This window comes from Diceros bicornis, chromosome 6, assembly GCF_020826845.1.
Source record: "Diceros bicornis minor isolate mBicDic1 chromosome 6, mDicBic1.mat.cur, whole genome shotgun sequence".
Taxonomy (NCBI): domain Eukaryota; kingdom Metazoa; phylum Chordata; class Mammalia; order Perissodactyla; family Rhinocerotidae; genus Diceros; species Diceros bicornis.
In genome coordinates this window covers 61143684-61164488 of record NC_080745.1, presented here as the reverse complement: position 1 = coordinate 61164488, position 20805 = coordinate 61143684, and the positions used below count along the sequence as shown (strand labels likewise).

General features: G+C 37.2%; 1 protein-coding gene and 1 pseudogene across 1 annotated transcript; both read left to right on the top strand.

The window, feature by feature from the left end:
- The first annotated feature begins 6327 nt into the window (after positions 1-6327).
- The window catches only part of LOC131407285 (cytochrome P450 2C9-like), a 42651-nt pseudogene continuing 28173 nt past the window's right edge, over positions 6328-20805 (top strand).
- On the top strand, positions 14337-15298 carry LOC131407286 (serine/arginine-rich splicing factor 1-like). The gene has a single exon (XM_058543593.1). It carries the CDS (start codon positions 14352-14354, stop codon positions 15096-15098), a length of 747 nt encoding a protein of 248 aa, XP_058399576.1. The 5' UTR covers positions 14337-14351; the 3' UTR covers positions 15099-15298.

The window sequence follows — 20805 nt, the reverse complement described above, 5'->3', positions numbered from 1 at the left end:
GTTTCCATATCTTAGTACTTCCATAGCAGTACTATGTTGAATAAAAGTACCCAGAGTGGGCATTCTTGTCTTATTCCTGAGCTAAGAGGAAAACTTTTCAGCTTTTTACCAGGAGCATGATGTAAGCTGTGGGCTTGTCATATATGGCCTTATTATGTTGAGACACATTTCCTCTAAACCCACTTTGTTAAGAGATTTTTTTTTTAATTTTATTTATTTATTTTTTCCCCCAAAGCCCCAGTAGATAGTTGTATGTCATAGCTGCACATCATTCTAGTTGCTGTACGTGGGACGCGGCCTCAGCATGGCCGGAGAAGCGGTGTGGCGGTGCGTGCCCGGGATGCGAAACTGGCCCGCCAGCAGCAGAGCGCGCGCACTTAACCGCTAAGCCACGGGGCCGGCCCAGTTAAGAGTTTTTATCATGAATGAACATTGAATTTTGTCAAAAGCTTTCCTGTATCTATTGAGATGATCATATTATTTTTTTTTTGTGAGGTAGATCAGCCCTGAGCTAACATCTGATGCCAATCCTCCTATTTTTTTCTTTTTCTTTTTCCTCTGAGGAAGATTGGCCCTGAGCTAACATCTGTGCCTGTCTTCCTCTACTTTATATGGAATGCCACCACAGCATGGCCCGACAAGCAGTGTGTCAGTGCGCACCCAGGATCTGAACTGGCGAACTCTGGGCCACTGCAGCGGGGCACTGCACCACCGGGCCGCCCCCTAGATGATCATATGATTTTTATCCTTCATTTTATTATGTAATGTATCACATCAATTGATTTGTAGATGTTGAACCATCCTTGCATCCCTGGAGTAAGTCCGACTTGATTATCATGTATGATCATTTTAATGTATTGTTGAATTCAGTTTGATAATACTTTGTTGAGGATTTTTGCACCTATGTTCATCAAAGGTATTGACCCGTAATTTTCTTTTCTTGTAATATCCTTGTCTGGTTTTGGTATCAGGGTAATGGTGGCCTTGCAAAATGAGTTTGGAGGTGTTCCCTCTTCTCTTTTTTGGAAGAGTTTGAGAAGGATTGGTATTAATTTTTCATTAAATGTTTGGTAGAATTTACCAGAGAAGCCATCTGATCCAGAACTTTTGTTTGTTGGGAGGTTTTTGGGTTTTTTTTCCCTCTGTCTTAGAGACAACCATCCCGGGAAACTACCTAATTTTAAAAATAGCAAGAATTACAACCATTTTGAATAACTGTTCGACAATGACTATTAAAAATGTATTCTTATTTTATGACTCAGTAATTCCACTCCTAGTTATATACTCAAAAGAATTGAATGTATATGTCTACTAATAGATGTGTACAAGAATGTTTACAAAAGCTTTATTCTTCCTTGTCCAGACTGAAAACAACCCAACTGCCCATCTGCAGTTGAATGGATCTATAAATTGTGGTATGCTCACACAATTGATTATGCACCAACAAAAAGAGCTATTGCTGCTAGAGGCAAATATGGATGAAACCCACAGTCGTAATGATGAACAAGAGAAGCCAACACAAAGATTTCATCTGTATGATTCCATTTATAAGAAATTAAAGAAGAGACAAAACTAATTTATAGTGATAGAAGTCAGAAATAGTGGTTTTCCTTGGGAACTATGACAGCAAATGGGCACAATGGATCTTTCTATTATGTTGGGAATGATCTAGGAAGTGATTATACATCAGATTGAATTATACACTGGTGTCATTCATGTTTTTTAAACCTCAATTAAAAAAAATAGAAATAATAGAAAGGGCTAGCATGTGGAACTGAGAATTCTTTGTCTCAGAAATCTCTGTTCACATTAAAGAAAAATCAATAAACAATTTACATATTTGGTGTAAGTCATTAGGAAAAGCATATATAAAATCTTTCAATATTGATTGTTTATGTCTGTTATTGTTCTACAGATGTATGCATCTGATGAGATAGGCTTTAATCTTTGTGTAAAATATGTTGTAAAAAATGAATTTAAGTTCTGCTTAGCTGAAACAATACACAGAAAGCAATGATCCCAGAGCAGGAGATGAAGAAAGAAAAAAAATTAAAAACTGATGATTCATTGAATGGGTTATTTGACCTTTATCTTCTGAAACTGTATCATCTTGACAATGAAAATAGGATGTAAACAAAAAGATATATTTAGGATGTTGCATAGAAAAAGGTTTTTGCTGAATAACTCATTGGGTGACATTTGCTTCAATTTAGTGATGTCCTTTGTCTCAAGTGTAACTCATTGTCTGTTAGTGCATACTCACTATCTTGGAGAGGGGAAGGGCAAAGCCACCTTTGCTACAAAAATGACTTTCTGGCGCAAAGTTTTCCAGGTCCAAGAGCTGTACTTTTATTTCAAGGGATCACTGGAGCAGCAAAGTTCTGGTGCTCAAATGATTCTAGACATTTTATGGGACAGCACTATAGCAGATATTGATCCTTAATGTATTCCCGTGGAGATGGGAGGAGGCTGCTTATGCTTAGTTTTCTGAAACTCCTTTAGCCTCTGACCTGCATTAATGCAACGAGTCTTCTCAATGCTTATGTTATGTTGTACCTATTTTTATAAGATTCTTACAAAAATCCAGTAGCAACTTTTTACGTGACCCCCTATATTTCATTTTATTTTAATTACTTTTTATTTTTTAATTGAGGTATAATTGACATATAACATTATATTAGTTTCAGGTGTACAACATAATGATTCCATGTGTGTGTATATTGCAAAATGATCATCACAATAAGTCTAGAAAACAATCGTTATCATACATAGTTACAAATTTTTCTTCTTGTGATGAGATCTTTTAAGATCTACTCTCAGCAACTTTCAAATATGCAATATAATGTAATTAACTAGAGTCACCATTCAGTATGTTTCAAGGTTTTTGATTACTCATTCAATCTCCTTACTAGTAATGGTCTGTTCAGATTTTGTTTCTTCATGATTCAGTCTGATAGGTTGTATGTTTCTAGGAATTTATTCATTTCTTCCAGATTGTCCAACTTGTTGGTGTGTAATTCTTCATAGTACCCTCTTATGATGATTCTTTGTATTTCTGTGGTATCACTTGTAACATTTCCTCTTTCATTTCTGATTTTGTTTTTTGTTGTTTTTTTTTTTTTTTTAAAAAGAGAGGACTTAGGTGTCTTGCTAAAGATTTGTCTATTTTGTTTATTTTTTAAAAAAATCAGTTCTTAGATTCATTAATCTTTTCTATTGTCTTTTACTCTCTATTTTATTCGTTTTCACTGAGATCTTTGTTATTTTCTTCCTTCTACTAACTTTGGGCTTAGTTTCCTCTTTTCCTAGTTCCTTGAGTTTGTAAATTTTTTTTTTTTTTGTGAGGAAGATCAGCCCTGAACTAACATCCAAGCCAATCCTCCTCTTTTTTGCTGAGGAAGACCAGCCCTCAGCTAACATCTATTGCAAATCCTCCTCCTTTTTCTCCCCAAAGCCCCAATAGATAGTTGTTTGTCATAGTGGCACATCCTTCTAGTTGCTGTATGTGGGATGCTGCCTCAGCATGGCTGGACAAACAGTGCATCGGTGCGCTCCTGGATCCAAACCCAGGCCGCCAGTAGCGGAGTGTGTGCACTTAACCGCTAAGTCACGCGGCTGGCCCCTTGAGGTATAAATTTATTTTGTTTATTGGAGATATTCTTGTTTTTTAAATTAGGTATTCATTACTATGAACTTCCCTCTTAGAACTGCTTTTTAGGCGTCCCATAAGTTTTGTGCCACATACTCAGTGATACATCCGAAAACAATGACTGCAGCCTAAATTCCAAATATCAGAGACTGAAATTTTCAGCCTTGCCTCAGGAAACACCTTGATCTTTGAAACTTTATGTATTGTTTTTTACAGGGCATTTTCTGCGCTAATTTTTTGTGGTTATAAAACAATTAGCAAAACCAAACCAAACAAAAAAAGGTATGTTGTATTTCCATTTTCATTTGTCTCAAGATACTTTTTGATTTCTCTTTTAATTTCTTCTCTGACCCATTGGTTGTAAAGTAGCATGTTATTTAATCTCCACATATTTTTGAATTTTTCAGTTTTGTTCTTGTAATTGATTTCTAGTTACCAATTGGCTTGTTATAATTTCAGTTCTCTTAAATATATTGAGACTTGTTTTGTGGCCTAATATATAATCTAGTCTGGAGAACGTCCCATGTGTGCTTGAGAAAATTATGTATTCTGCTGCTTTTGGTGGAATGTTCTGTAGATGTCTGTTAAGTCCATCTGGTCTAATGTGTTATTTAAGTCCAAAATTTCTTTGTTGATTTTTTTGTCTGGATGATCTATCCATTGATGAAAGTGGGGTTTTTCTCTACTATTATTGCATTGCTGTCTGTTTCTCCTTTTAGATCTGTTAATATTTGCTTACATATTTAGGTCCTCCTATGTTGGGTGCATCATTCTTTTTCCTTTTTGTTCCTCTAACTGGCTAATTTCAAGTGTCTCACATTCGAGTGTGCTAATTCTTTTGTATGCATGATTGAGTCTGCCTTGAAACTCTCTGTTGCAATTTTCAGTTCAGTCATTGTATTCTTTAGTTCTAGGATTTCTGTTTGGTTCTTTTTTATGATTTCTATTTCTTTATTAAACTTCTTTTTTGTTCATGTATTGTTTCCCTCATTTTGTTTAGTTGTCTATGTGTGTTCTCTTGCATTTCATTGAGATTATTTTAAATGATTATTTTGAATTCTTTTCAGACAATTATTAGAGCTCTGTTTTGATTGGTTATTGGAGCTTTATTAGGTTCCTTGGATGCTATTATGTTTGTCTGATTCCTCATGATCTGTGTAGCCTTGTGTTTGTGTCTATGCATTTGAAGTAACAAATACGTACTCTAGTCTTTACTTATTGGTTTCAACAGGTTAAGATCTTCCTCTGTTTGGTCCCCAGGCTGATGGCATTGCCTCTGTGATCTTAGGTGAGTGGAGTTGGAGCCACTTAAGTGGAGCAGGAGCCACTTAAAGAGGTTAGAAATAACTTCACTAATCAATTTAGAACAAGTACAATTATATCGTTACAGATCATGCCTTTGTACAAGCATTGCCATTACTTATCTACTAATATATATCACTCCAGTGATATTTAGATCCTTATGACCACTAAATGTCGTCTCCTGTATGCATGTTGTGGTGGTTCTGTGCTGTGGGTCTGTTTAATGAAGTCCCTGCCTCCCATCCTCCACTGAATCTACACCTGTTGTTCTGTCTACAATCTTCCTCTGCATACGGTACTTCATTTCGCTATTTATGACATTGACAGGCCACTAAAGCAACAGAAGCAGCTATGTCTGGAGGCAATTGGGAGGTGTGGGAAGCCAAATTTTCTCAAGCCCTCACCTACTAAATTCTCTGAGATTTACTCTTCCTTCAGTTACACTGAACAAGTTTCTCCTCTGCAGTGAGAGAGGGAGGAATAGAGTGGAGAATCTATGGTCCTTTTATCCTTGGAGTCAAATAAACGAAATCTATTTAATGTGAAGCCTGTTATTTTGTGAACAGGGTCAGTGGGGTAACTAATATTGGGGGTTTTGTTTTGTTTTTCTAAAATTGTTCTTGAGGCAGCAGTGGTGTAAGCCATAGTGCGCCATAATGCGCATCAGAAGGTCTCAGGTCTAATCTCAGTCCTGCCACCTGTGAGCTGTGTAATCCCAGAGTCTCCCTTTATACATTTTAAAAATAAAAAATAATAAACTCTATTCTCCTGTGATTTTTAGGGAGTTTAATGGTAAAAGATGTATATATTTACTCAGGCAATTACTTGATATATGTATGGTTATTCAAGATGTGAGTTATGCTAGCTATTTTATGTTTAGGTAGCTACAATAAGATATTTAAAAGGCTTCCCTTTTCAAGGATGAAGTATCTTAGTGTTTGATAAAACATTACAAGATGCACAACTTTTATATGTAAGAAGTCAAATGCACTGATTTCTCTCAAAGTCATAAATTCACAACTGACAATCCAAAATGTTGAGAAATATTTTAGATCAAATCATTTACATCAGTGCTTCTTAATCCTGGCTGCACTTGAAACCACCTGATGATTTTTGTCTGTTTGTTTTTTGATAAGCACTTCCTAGGCCCCATCCCAGAATCTCAAGGATAGGGGATTGGAAAGAAGAAGAGCAAGACCAAAGAACACTTTATTTTTATCTTTATCAGTGAACTAAAGTCCACTCAAAAGGGATTAGAGTTGATTTAGCTGATTGATTGGTTATTTTATACCTCAGAGAGGCACATGTTGAAATAGCAGGGAGTGTTGTAAAAGCTTTGGATTTCAGGCTCACAGTTGTCTAAGTGAGAAGAGACAATGGATCCAGCTGTGGTCCTGGTGCTCTCTCTCTCCTGTTTGCTTCTCCTTTCACTCTGGAAACAGAGCTCCAGGAAAGCGAAGCTCCCGCCTGGCCCCACTCCTCTCCCTATTATTGGAAATATCCTGCAGTTAGGTGTTAAGCACATCAGCAAATCCTTAAGCAATGTAAGTATGTTTTACGCTTCTCCAGTGGCTTGCAAAGGGTAAGTAAATTAATCCTTACTTTTATTTTATTTTATTTTATTTTTTGTGAGGAAGATCAGCCCTGAGCTAACATCCATGCTAATCCTCCTCTTTTTGCTGAGGAAGACCGGCTCTGAGTTAACATCTATTGCCAATCCTCCTCCTTTTTGTTCCCCAAAGCCCCAGTAGATAGTTGTATGTCATAGTTGCACATCCTTCTAGTTGCTGTATGTGGGACGCGGCCTCAGCATGGCCGGAGATGCGGTGCGTCGGTGGGCGCCCAGGATCCGAACCCAGGCCGCCAGTAGCGGAACGCGCACACTTAACCGCTAAGCCATGGGGCCGGCCCTAATCCTTACTTTTAAATGAAATATATTCCTGGTGGCAAATGACTAAAATAGATCATTGTACAGAAAATACTCAGTGTGCATTTCAATATTTCCACTGCTTTTTTTAGTTTGTCAGATAATGGAATGAAATAATGAATTTTGGAAGAACAGAAACATTTAAGTTGTTGTAAGATAGGCTCCAAATAATAAAGTGGCAAATGTCTGGAGTGTTGCTGCCTTTAATTGTTTCATAGTCATTGGCTGTGATTTTTTTCACTGAAGGTTAATGGTAATGGAAGTGTTTTGTGATTAGAGATTTCATTCAAGAAGTTATCTGCTTTATGAGCTATAGGTTTTGTTCAGATTAGTCGTGAAAATTAAACTTCTCTGAAGAAGCAAGTTATGCCTCATATCAAGAAATAGCTATGCGCTCAGGATCAGACTAATTGAGTGAAAGAAATAATTGTTCAGGATCCATTGGGCAGTAACAGAATCTTTGTAGATTCTGCACAAAGCTGCTGTCTGTACCCTATGAATGCTGCAGGATAGAAGGAATTGTTCTTCCAGGAGATGCTGCATGTTCCGGCAGTGACTTTGTGATGCTTGCTCTCCTTCTGTGTTAGTAATATCAGTGGTTTCAAACTGGAGTGGGTGTTAGAATCATCTGAGCTCATTTTTTAAAATATAGATTTCTAGTATTTATTACACGGCTACTAAATCAGAATTCTCATGGGAGGAGTTCCACAGGTTATCCTGAAGCGATCAGCCTCATATTGTTCTAAAGGTGGGAAGCATTGGCACTGATAAATTGCTCAAGCCTCAGATGCTGACAAAACATAAGTTCAAATTTGTGTCTTCTATTTATTAGTCATGGTACATTGCAAAAGAATTTGTAATTATCTGACTTCAGTTTCCTTACTTGTAAAACAGGGCAAATAAACTTGCTGAATCTGTTGATGTGAAGATTACATGTAATGTATGTACCAATTGCCTAGGTCATTGCATGGCACATCATAGGCCTTCCATACGTAGCAGTTACAATAATCATCGTATTCATGAATAAAATTCAGAAGTATTTAAAGCTGTGATGGCAGAATAAAAATATCAAATATATGATGATAATATCAGTTAAATCATGCACAAAATGATAGACACACATAGACCAAATTGTGACATCTTTTGCTAATATTTGCATTTTCTTTCCATTTCCCAGCTCTCAGAAGTCTACGGCCCTGTGTTCACTGTATATTTTGGCATGAAGCGCACTGTGGTGCTGCATGGATATGAAGCAGTGAAGGAAGCCCTGATTGATCTGGGAGAGGAGTTTTCTGGAAGAGGCAGTTTCCCCATGGGTGAAAGAGTTAATAAAGGACATGGTAGGTGTGTGTGTGCATATTCAGCATGGGTAATGGGGGTGAGAAAATAGAAAACAGAGACTTGAAGAGCTCCTCAGCAGAGCTTGGCCCATCCATGTGGCTGCCAAGTGTCAGCGTCCTCTTCCTGGCTGAGAACCTCCCTTCCAGTTTCTGTTTCCCCTCTGATAGGAATAGTGTTCAGCAATGGGAAGACATGGAAGGAGATGAGGTGCTTTTCCCTCATGACCCTGAGGAATTTGGGGATGGGGAAGGGGAGCATTGAGGACCGAGTTCAAGAGGAAGCCTGCTGCCTTGTGGAGGAGTTTAGAAAAACCAATGGTGAGTGATTCTATACTCTGTAACTCTGACCTTAACAGACTGCACTCTTGTCTAATAACAGCCTTGAAAATTCTTCAGGGGCGGCCAAATCTTTCATTATGGGTAGTGGCTACCAGCCCACAGGTGGAGGAGGGAGGGTGTGAAGCAGAGAGCCAAGGGAGCTTTTGTGTATGTCTGCCTGTTGTTTGTGTACACTCATGATTGTGCATACAGTGTGGGTATAAAAGGCATTTTAATCCTATTCTGTTTATTTGTTTTCAAATCATTACCTTATAAAGGTAGAAGGTTTTAAGTCTCATTTTTTAAAAGAGTTGAAGAGCATTGTTTTTCCCATAGCATAATTGTGGGTTACTTATTCCACAACACCTCAACAGGGAACACGTCAAATGTGAATAACCTTTCACACCTTTACGTTGCTGAACCAACTGACACGTGCTTTCACTTAATTGGACCATATTTGTATGGCCATCCTCACTGAAAAATCTGAGGGTTTCTTCCAATGTCCCTGCCTACAGTTCCTACCGGTAAAGATGTTATATATGGTTTATAATTTAATATATGGTTTTAATTTGGCATATCTTTGGCATATCTTTGTTCAGTTCTCATCAATTATAATTTTTATGTAAACAAAGCATGATTTAAAAACTATCAGCATGTATTATTTCATATTACCCACCACTTACTATATTGAGTTACATATTGTGTGAATATATATGCTACAGCACAATTCTGCAAAATGTACAAATACCAAGTTGTATAACGATTTAGTTAACTAGACTTCAACTATTGTTAATCCCTCTCCCTAACTGTAATTGGCTCTGTTTTCAGTTTTGCTTATCTTTTTCTCCCTCTTTATTGGATTTTGGGTTAGAATTAAATGGTAATTATTTACCTCCCACTGCCAGCTCTACTAAACTGTGAAGTGCTTCTCACAATGACTCTGATTTTCTGCTTGGATTCCAAATTACCCTGTTTTAAAATTTATCTTCCAAATGAAGTGAAAAGGAAGACTGCAATTCACATTTTACCTGTGAATCTCTATCTCTCTCACACACATCCCCTAGGTGTCCCAAATTACCCTCCACTTCCTTAGCTAAAATAAACTTTTTTGAAAGCTTAGAACGCTGGAATATTTAAAGGAACCTGGCATAGAAGCAGGTAACTCAACAGGTTTCCTGTTATTCAACGCCCTATTATTTCTTCACATCATTTGTAATTCATGTCACCTTTAATGAAATCTATAGAAGTGAATTTGGGAGCTTTTTACATATATAGCTTATTGATCATTTGATTACAGTTTGTTTTATAGATCTCCACTCAGAATAAAACCTTTTCTCTACTTTAATTTCCTGACCTATAAAATGATAGAGTTGACAAAATTAAGTTCAAATTTTAAAATTCATTGAATTATATTATTCTGTTGATGACTATACAGAATAACATCCTAGAGGTGCACAAGAGGGTGGTTTTCCCCAAATAAATTAAATTTGGGGGATAATTGGAGATGGCGAGCTCTACTTCTTAAGGCAGAAAATTATTTTTACTTTCCATATGTGAAATGAAGAAATAAAAGGACTTTATTTATCAATTTAACCTTTCTTGGTTACATTACCTGGGATTTAGTTTGAAATAAAAATTTCTCACTTTAGTTTTATTTTTGACAAACAAATCTACCTTATTATTATTGTTCACATATGTTAGATTTTTCCCAATAAATCATTGATACTTTTTCCTGTTTTGCTTTTGTTCAAATACACGAATTCACCCATAACCTTTGTCTCTTTACTTTTCCCTGCTGCTGTTTTACACACAATTCTTTCAATTATTTATCAAATATAAAAAGTTTGAAGTCTCTAACCACTTTTTCTTCCAATATCCTTTAATTGTTTACCGGCATTGATGATAGAAGTGATTCTGTACTGATAAATTATTCAGTGTTTAAAAAATGGCTCTTTAAATGTTTTTTATTTCCCTCCAAAATAAGAGGTACCTTGAGTTAGAATGGTGTAAACACAGGTGGTGAATGTGAATAGAGTATTGGGAAACCATTATTAAACTAGCCAGGATGTAGTGGTCAACTCAAGTTTAATGAAAAAATGATATGTTGATGTTTTGCATGATGAATTTTTTCCTGTTAAGAGAATATCTAGGTAGATATTGCTTTAAAGTTTCTAAAACTACTTTTCTCTGTTATCTCAAAGACAAACACTTTTACATGTATATTTTAATGTTATTTTTAAAATGTTTCCAATTCTTTAGCCTCACCTTGCAATCCCACTTTTATCCTGGGCTGCGCTCCCTGCAATGTGATCTGCTCCATTATTTTCCAAAATCGTTTTGATTATACAGATCAGAAGTTTCTTAACTTTTTGGAATTATTGAATGAAATCGTCAAGATTCTGAGCTCCCCATGGGTGCAGGTGAGACCAAGATCCTTTCTTTCCGAGTAATCATTGATACTTTTTTCTCTGACAAGTCCAAAATTCTATATGCACCCAACTGTGAAGTGAATGTTTGAATACCACAGCCCTGCCCAGAACTTAGTGTCATGGAGTAAACCTCTGGGAAAGACGGCCAAGCCCTTTATTTACACACAAGAAAATGAATGTCCAAATACAGAGGTTGAATTCGAGTCTATTTTCTCCCTGTCCAGTGGTTTTTACACTAAACTTCAAAGCCCAGTTTCCACAAGGTATTTTGGCGACTGTCCAAAAGTATGACCATAGCACTCAATGGGCATCCAGGCCTTTGTTGAAAGTCTTCCACTACCCAAAAGTGTTGCTCTACAATCAACGCTTAGAGACCTCCTCACACGTTACTTGGCAGAAATATCCTAAGTTAAGATATCAAGAAAGGGGAATGTTTGGGAGCACAGATGCTGATGAGAAACCCTGAACAGGGAGGTGTTGCCAGATGCTTCAGTTGGGATCCTGGCTGACAAGATAACTGGGTTAGGAATGAGCTGGCATGCCCTGTGTTCTGTCTAGATGATAATTGTGTGATCTTAGAGAAGTCACTTAACTGCTCTTGTGGACAGTTATTTTATCCATAAAATGCTCAATTGGATTTCATAGTATTTTCAAGACCTTCTCCATTCTAAAGTACTGATTCTGTTTGTGAGGTTGCTTGACGCAGGTGAGAAACAGCAGAGACTAGCTTATGCTCTTTATCAGATTACTCAAACTCCCTTAACCTCTGTTCTCATCTACAAAATGTTAATCTTAGCCATTCATGCCACCCTATATTTCCAGGTTGTAGGAAAGAATTGATGCAGAAAAAGGAAAGATTTGATATAAATGTTTTTTTATTTTTAAAAATGATATATGAGTATGGGAAATTATTTTCTTTATCCTCTGGTCACAGTTTTCTTAATAAAACCTTTGTAAGCATAGTGAATATATGTACAGTGAACACAGGGCCGTAGACTTCTGAGAGCTGGGAAATGGAAAGAAAATGCAAATATTAGCAAAAGATGTCACAATTTGGTCTATGTGTGTCTATCATTTTGTGCATGATTTAACTGATATTATCATCATATATTTGATATTTTTATTCTGCCATCACAGCTTTAAATACTTCTGAATTTTATTCATGAATACGATGATTATTGTAACTGCTACGTATGGAAGGCCTATGATGTGCCATGCAATGACCTAGGCAATTGGTACATACATTACATGTAATCTTCACATCAACAGATTCAGCAAGTTTATTTGCCCTGTTTTACAAGTAAGGAAACTGAAGTCAGATAATTACAAATTCTTTTGCAATGTACCATGACTAACAAATAGAAGACACAAATTTGAACTTATGTTTTGTCAGCATCTGAGGCTTGAGCAATTTATCAGTGCCAATGCTTCCCACCTTTAGAACAATATGAGGCTGATCGCTTCAGGATAACCTGTGGAACTCCTCCCATGGGAATTCTGATTTAGTAGCCGTGTAATAAATACTAGAAATCTATATTTTAAAAAATGAGCTCAGATGATTCTAACACCCACTCCAGTTTGAAACCACTGATATTATTAACACAGAAGGAGAGCAAGCATCACAAAGTCACTGCCGGAACATGCAGCATCTCCTGGAAGAACAATTCCTTCTATCCTGCAGCATTCATAGGGTACAGACAGCAGCTTTGTGCAGAATCTACAAAGATTCTGTTACTGCCCAATGGATCCTGAACAATTATTTCTTTCACTCAATTAGTCTGATCCTGAGCGCATAGCTATTTCTTGATATGAGGCATAACTTGCTTCTTCAGAGAAGTTTAATTTTCACGACTAATCTGAACAAAACCTATAGCTCATAAAGCAGATAACTTCTTGAATGAAATCTCTAATCACAAAACACTTCCATTACCATTAACCTTCAGTGAAAAAAATCACAGCCAATGACTATGAATATCTTATTTCATTCTGTGGGTTATTTTTCTATTTATTGGTGTTGTCATTTGAAACAGAAAATTTTTTAATTTTGATGAAGTCCATTTTATCTATTTTTTCTTTGGTTGCTTGTGCTTTTGGTGTCATAACTAAGAACAAATTACCTAATACAAGGTCACAAAGATTTATGCCTATGTTTTCTTCTAACAATGTTATAGTTTTAGTTCTGTCATTTAGGCCTACAATCCATTTTAAATTGATTATGTATATGAGAGGATGTTCAAGATGGCAGTGTAGGAAGATCCTGAGCTCACCTCCTCCCTCAGACACAACAAATCTACATCTGGAATAATTCCCTCTAAAAGGGACCTGAAAATTGGATGCACAGAGCTTCTACAACAAATGATTAAAGGACAGCATTGAGATGGGTGAAAGAGGCAGAGTCATGAGCTCTCCAAAGACAGACCACACCCCAGCCTCAGCGATCCATCACTGAGAGAGATCTCAAAGGTACGAAACATTTCCCTGAGAAGTGCGGGATTCGAGTTCCACATCAGGCACCCCAATCCTTAGATCCTGCACAAGAGAGACAAGGCCTCCAAACACTAGGCTTTGAAAATTAATGGTGATTATGTCCAGGAAAATTATAAAACTATAAGGAATGGAAAACCTGCTCTTAAAGCACTTGTGTGCAGACTCACTCAACCCAGAAACAAGCACAAAAACATCATTTTGAAAAGCACATTGACCACAGGTGAAGGAGACCAATTTAACAACTTTAAAGCATCTACTGGAGAAGCAGGAATCACCTGGGGCTCCCCCTGGGCACTGAGACACTAGCAGGAGCCATTTTTTAAAATCTCAGTCTACCTTGCTAATACTAGCTCTGGTGGGTGGCATTGTGGAATTCTCCCTCTAATTGGCTAGTGCCACTGGCTGTGCCCCACTGAAAACCCCACCCACCAAAGCACTGCAGCAGTCAGGAACATGCCTTCCAGATGGGCAGTGGTTAGTCTGCCCACCAATGTGGTGCAACAGTTGTGGAGGCACCCTGCAGCCTGGCCGGTGGCCTGCCCCCGCCACCAACATGATCACAGTGGTCATGATTGCACCTACAGCCAGGCTGAGAGCCAACCCTGCCCATAAACACAGCACAGTCAGGACCCTGCCACAACAGGAGGGTGCACGCAGCCCACATAGGGGATATCCCTTGAGTGCATGGCTTTAGGTGGCCAGGGAAGACTGTGCTTCTGTGCCCTACAGGAGATCTCCTACATAAGGCCACTCCTTCAAGACTAAGAGAGGTAACTGATTTAGCTAAGATATAGAAACAAACACAGAGAGAGAGACGTGGTGTCGCTGCGGGTTCGCTCTGCAGTGCGCTGGGCTTGGTGGGAAGGCCTGTTCTCGAGTCCGCGCTTTTCGTCGCCGCCATGTCGGGCGGTGGTGTGATTCGTGGCCCGGCAGGGAACAACGACTGCCGCATCTACGTGGGTATCTTTCCTCCAGACATCCGAACCAAGGACATCGAGGACGTGTTCTACAAGTACGGTGCTATTCGCGACATCGGTCTCAAGAATCGCCGCGGAGGACGGCCCTTCGCCTTCGTTGAGTTCGAAGACCCGCGAGACGCGGCCGACGCGGTGTGCGGCCGCGACGGCTGTGATTGCGATGGATGCCGTCTGCGGCTGGAGTCTCCTCCGAGCGGCCGCGGTACAGGCCGAGGCGGCGGCGGGGGTGGAGGTGGCGGGGCTCCCCGAGGCCGCTATGGCCCGCCATCCAGGCGTTCGGGAAACAGAGTGCTTGTCTCTGGACCGCCTCCAAGTGGAAGCTGGCAGGAATTGAAGGATCACATGCGTGAAGCAGGTGATGTACGTTGTGCTGGTGTTTACCGAGATGGCACTGGCGTCGTGGAGTTTGTACGGAAAGAAGATATGACCTATGCAGTTCGAAAACTGGATAACACTAAGTTTAGATCTCATGAGGGAGAAACTGCCTACATCCGGGTTAAAGTTGATGGGCGCAGAAGTCCAAGTTATGGAAGATCTCGATCTCGAAGCCGTAGTCGTAGCAGAAGCCGTAGCAGAAGCAACAGCAGGAGTCGCAGTTACTCCCCAAGGAGAAGCAGAGGATCACCACGCTATTCTCCCCGTCATAGCAGATCTCGCTCTTGTACATAAGATGATTGGTGACACTTTTTGTAGAACCCATATTGTATACAGTTTTCCTTTACTCAGTACAATCTTTTCATTTTTTTAATGCAAACTGTTTTGTTCAGAATGGGCTCAAGTGTTGAATTGCATTCTTGTGTAATATCCCCTTGCTCCTAACATCTACATTCCCCTCATGTCTGATAAATTGTATTTTAAGTGATGTCATAGACAGGATTGTTTAATTTAGTTAACTCTCCATGCTCTTCAGACTGTGATATTGTGTAAATGTCTATTCTGCTCTGGTTTGTGTGAACTGGGATGTTGGGGGTGTTTGTGGTTAAGTTACCTGGGGAAGTTCTTATGTTTATCTTGCTTTTCATGTGTCTTTCTGTAGACATATCTGAAGAGATGGATTAAGAATGCTTTGGATTAAGGATTGTGGAGCACATTTCAATCATTTTAGGATTGTCAAAAGGAGGATTGAGGAGGATCAGATCAATAATGGAGGCAATGGTATGACTCCAAGTGCTCTTGTCACAGATGAAATTGGCAGTATTGACCTTATACTAAAAGACGGGTTGAAAATGATTATATACATCTACCTTAAAACACTTGCAAACATCTTATGCAGTTATCTTTAGCTACGATTGCTTCGTTCTTTAAACCTTGGCAATTGTGGCAAAATTACATTGCCCATTTTGTAACAGTTTTGCTCCCTTCCCCCCTTTTTTGTTTTAATAGGGACTAATGTGGGAAGAACTGGCTAATTTGTCAGAGTGCTTAGTTACAACTGTTAATGTGTGACCTGCAGTTGGTGTACATGTGGGTACAGGGTGTCTTTAATTCCAAACAGAGTGTAATATCAATACTGCTAAATCTTCATGTCATCTGTGTGACTGACATGGCGTTGCTATTTCATTTTTTTAAGACAAAATGAAAGCAAAATATAGAATTCCAACGTATTGGTGTAGATAATCTAGTTGGGAATATTTTTAAGGTCTCACTTTTCCCTTTAATATTCATAATTGACGCATATGTTTAAAACACTTTAATTTACAAATTGCAGATGGGAGCATTAGATTTAGTTTAGACTTAGGTGGGTAGCAATACCAGTAAACTTTTCAACTACGTAACTTTTTGCAACCACAAAACCTGTAATATGCTGTACAGTAACAAATGTTGGCATTATCAGTTGAACTGTAAATATAAAATGCTTCTTCCAATTAGTCTCTATGATGATTAAGTTTCTAAAATTTATCTGAACACCATTCAGAAACTTGTTTTGGGGAATTTGATAGTTATTGATGTACATCTGTTAAACTGATGACAGACATAACTCATCATTCCCCAGAAACCTTTTTTGATTACAGTATCTAACCTTTTGCCTCCTCTTTTTTGGTTTTGCTGGTTATAAAGGTTTGGATTGGAGAGGGCTCGCTGGATCCCAATCCTTGGAGCTGGATCATTGGATTCAAATCATAATGTGGATAGGATAGGGAGGGTGAATTACAAGGATTCATGGAGCGGGATCAGATTACCAGGAACATAGGAGTGGATTCCTGCCCCAACCAAACCGCATTCGTGTGGATTTCTTTTTTTTTTTATTCAACTTTATTGGCTATTCCAAAGATTTTTTTTTCCCTATTTTTGACGATTGGAGCCCTTAAGATGCACGATGGAATTGTGTTTTGCATTTTTTGGTAAAAGGAGCAAAGCGAGGACCTGGAGATAAACGCTGGAGCAATCTCCTTGGAAGGATTCAGCACGAGTAGATGGTAAACATTTAAAGGGGAAAGGGGGGGTTTGTTTAAAATAGTAAATCAGTAAGTCACTTCTAAATTTAAAGAAAACAAAATTGGAGTTGAAGAATAAGTAGGTTTCCAATTGGCTATTGCCATTTTTCTTTGAAAAAAAATAAACATTTTTTAAAAAACTAAAAAAAAAAAGAAACAAACACAGAGAGTTAGGCAAAATGAAGAGACAAAGGAATAGGTTCCAAATGAAAGAACAAGACAAAATATCAGAAAAAGAACTAAAGAAAATAGAGATAAACAATCTACTTGATAAAGAGTTCAAAGTAATGACTGTAAGAATGCTCACTGAAATCAGGAGAAGAATGGATGAACACAATGAAAATGTCAACAATGAGATAGAAAATGTAAGAAAGAACTACCCAGAGCTGAAAAATACAATAACTGAAATGAAAAATACACTAGATGGAATCAACACCGACTAAATGATAAAGAAAAACAGATCAGTGACCTTGAAGACAGGGTAGTGGAAATCAGCCAATCAGAACAGCAAAAAGAAAAAGAATTTAGGAAAATGAGGATAGTCTAAGAGATCTCTGGGACAGTATCAAGTGTGCTAATATTCGTCTTATAGTGATCCCGGAAGGAGAAGAGAGAGAGAAAGGGGCAGAAAAGTTATTTGAAGAAATAATGGCTAAACATTCCCACAACCCGGGGAAGTAAACAGACATCCAAGTCCAGGAAGCACAGAAAGTCCCAAACAAGAGGGACCCCAAAAGACCCACACCAAGACATGTTATAATTAAAATTTCAAAACTTAAAAATAAAAAGAGAATCTTAAAAGCAGCAAGAGAAAAACAACTAGTTATGTATAAGGGAAGCCACACAAGACCATCAGCAGATTTTTCAGCAGAAAATTTACAACGCAAAAAGGAGTGGCATGATGTATTCAAAATGCTGAAAGGAAAAAACTTACAACCAATAATATTTTACCTGGCAAAGTTATCGTTCAGAATTGAAGGAGAGATAAAGAGTTTCCCATACGAGCAAAAGCTAACAAAGTTCATCACCAGTAAACCAGCCTTATGATAAATGTTAAAGGGACTTCTTTAAGTGAAAAATAAAAGACCATAACCTGAAATAAGAAAATACATGAAAGAGAAAATCTCACTGGTAAAGGCAAATATTTAGTAAAGGTAGAGGATCAACACTTATAAAGCTAGCATGAAGGTTAAAAGACAAAAGTAGTAAAATCAACTAATTACAATCATTAGTTAAGGGATACACAAAATAAAAAGATGTAAAATATGATATCAAAAACATAAAATGTGTATGTGGGGGGAAATGTAGAACTTTTAGAATGCATTCGAACCTAAGTGACCATCAACTTAAAATAGACTGCCATATATACAGTTTTTTATATACGAACTTCATGATAACCAGAAACCAATAACCTATAATAGAGACACAAAAAATAGAGAGAAAGAAATATAAACATAACACTAAAAAAAATCATCAACCCAAAAGGGAAGAGAGCAAGAGAAGAAGAAAGGGACAGAGAAGAACTACAAAACAACCAGAAAACAATTAACAAAATGGCAGTAAGTACATACCTCTCAATAATTACTTTAAATATAAATGGACTAAGTGCTCAAAAGACACAGTGTGACTGAATGAATAAAAAATCAAGACTCATCTATATGTACCTGCACTTGAGATCTAAAAACACACACAGACTAAAAGTGAGGAGATGGAAAAAGATATTTCATGGAAATGGAAATGAAAACAAAGCAGGAGTAGCAATACTTATATCAGGCAAAATAGACTTTAAAACAAAGACTTTAGGAAAACACAAAGAAGAGCATGACATAATTATAAAGGGGTCAATCCAACAGGAGGATGTAATATTTGTAAATATTTATGCACCCAACATAGAAGCACCTAAATATATAAAGCAAATATTAGCAGACATAAAAAGAGAAATTGACAGTAGTGCAATAATAGTAAGGGACTTTAATACCCCACTTACATCAAAGGATAGATCATTAGGACAAACAATTGATAAGAAAACCTTGACCTTAAATGATGCATTAGACTAGATGGACTTAATAGATATATACAGAACACTGTCTCTTTTAAAGTGCACACGGAATATTCTCCAGGATAGATCACGTGTTAGGCCACAAAACAAGTCTCAATAAATTTAAGAAGACTGAAATTATATCAAGCATCTTTTCTGATCACAATGGTATGAAACTAGAAATCCTTTACAAAAAGAAAACTGGAAAAAACACAAACATATGGAGACTAAACATCATGCTACTAAACAAGCAATGAGTCAATGAAGAAATCAAAGAGGAAATAAAAAAATACCTGGAGACAAATGAAAATGGAAATACAACCTTCCAAAATCTATGGGACTCAGCAAAAAGCAGTTCTAAGAGGGAAGTTCATAGCAGTACAGTCCTACCTTAAGAAACAAGAAAAATCTCAAATAAACAACCTAACCTCACACTTAAAATATTAGAAAAAGAACAAACAAAGGCCAAGTTAGTAGAAGGAAGGATATAATAAAGACCAGAGCAGAAGTAAATGAAATAGAGACTAAAGAAAAAAAAAAAAAACAATAGAAAATATCAATGAAATTAAGAACTGGTTCTTTGAAAAGGTCAACAAAATTGATAACCCTTTAGCTATCTCATCAAGAAAAAAGAGAGGAGACCCAAATAAGTAAAATAAAAAATTAAAGGGGAGAAACTACAAACAATACTACAGAAACACAAAAGATCAGAAGACTGCAAACAATTATATGCCCACAAATTTGACAACCTAGAAGAAATGGATAAATGCCTAGAAACGTACAATCTTCCCAGACTGATTCAGGAAGAAACAGAAAATCTGAATAGACTGATTACTAGCAATGAAATTGAATCAGTAATCAAAAAACTCCCAACAAAAAAACGTCCAGGCCCAGATGGCTTCACAGGTGACTTCCACCAAACATTTCAAGAAGAGTTAATACTTATCCTTCTCAAATTATTCCAAAAATTGAGGAAGAAACATTTCCAAATTCATTTTATGAGGCCAGCATTACCATGATAACAAAACTAGACAAAAACACTAAAAAAATAGAAAATTACAGGCTAATGTCCCTGATGAAAATACATGCAAAAATCCTCAACAAAATATTAGCAAACCAAATTCAACAATACATTACAAAGATCATACACCATGATCAAGTGAGATGTAGTCCAAGAATGCAAGGATGGCTCAACACCCACAAATCAATCAACGTGCAACACTACATTAACAAAATGAGGGATAAACATTATACGATCATTTTAACAGGTGCAGAAAAAGCATTTAACAAAATTCAACATACATTTATGATGAAAACTCTCAACCAGGTGGGCATAAAGGGAACATACTTCAATATAATGAAGGCCATATATGACAATCCCACAGCTAATATTATAATCAATGGTGAAATCTAAATGCCTTTCCTCTAAGATCAGGAAAAAGAAAAGGATGCCCACTCTCATTATTTTAATTCAACTTAATATTGGAAGTCCTAGCCAGAACAACTTGGCAAGAAAAAGAAATAAAAGGAATCCAAATTGGAAAAGAAGTAAAACTGTCACTATTTGCAGGTGACATGATACTGTATATAGAAAACTCTAAAGACTCTACCAAAATACTATTAGAATGAATAAATGAATTCAGTAAAGTTGCAGGATGAAAAATTAATATACAGAAATCTGTTGCATTTCCACATACTAATAACAAACTATCGAAAGAAAAATTAAGAAAGCAATCCCGTTTACAATTGAAACAAAAAGAATATAATACTTAGGAACAAATGTAACCAAGGAGATGAAAGATCTGTACTCTGAAAATTACCAAGAAATTGATGAAAGATATTGAAGATGGCACAAATAAGTGGAAAGATATACTGTGCTCATGGACTGGAAGAATTAATATTA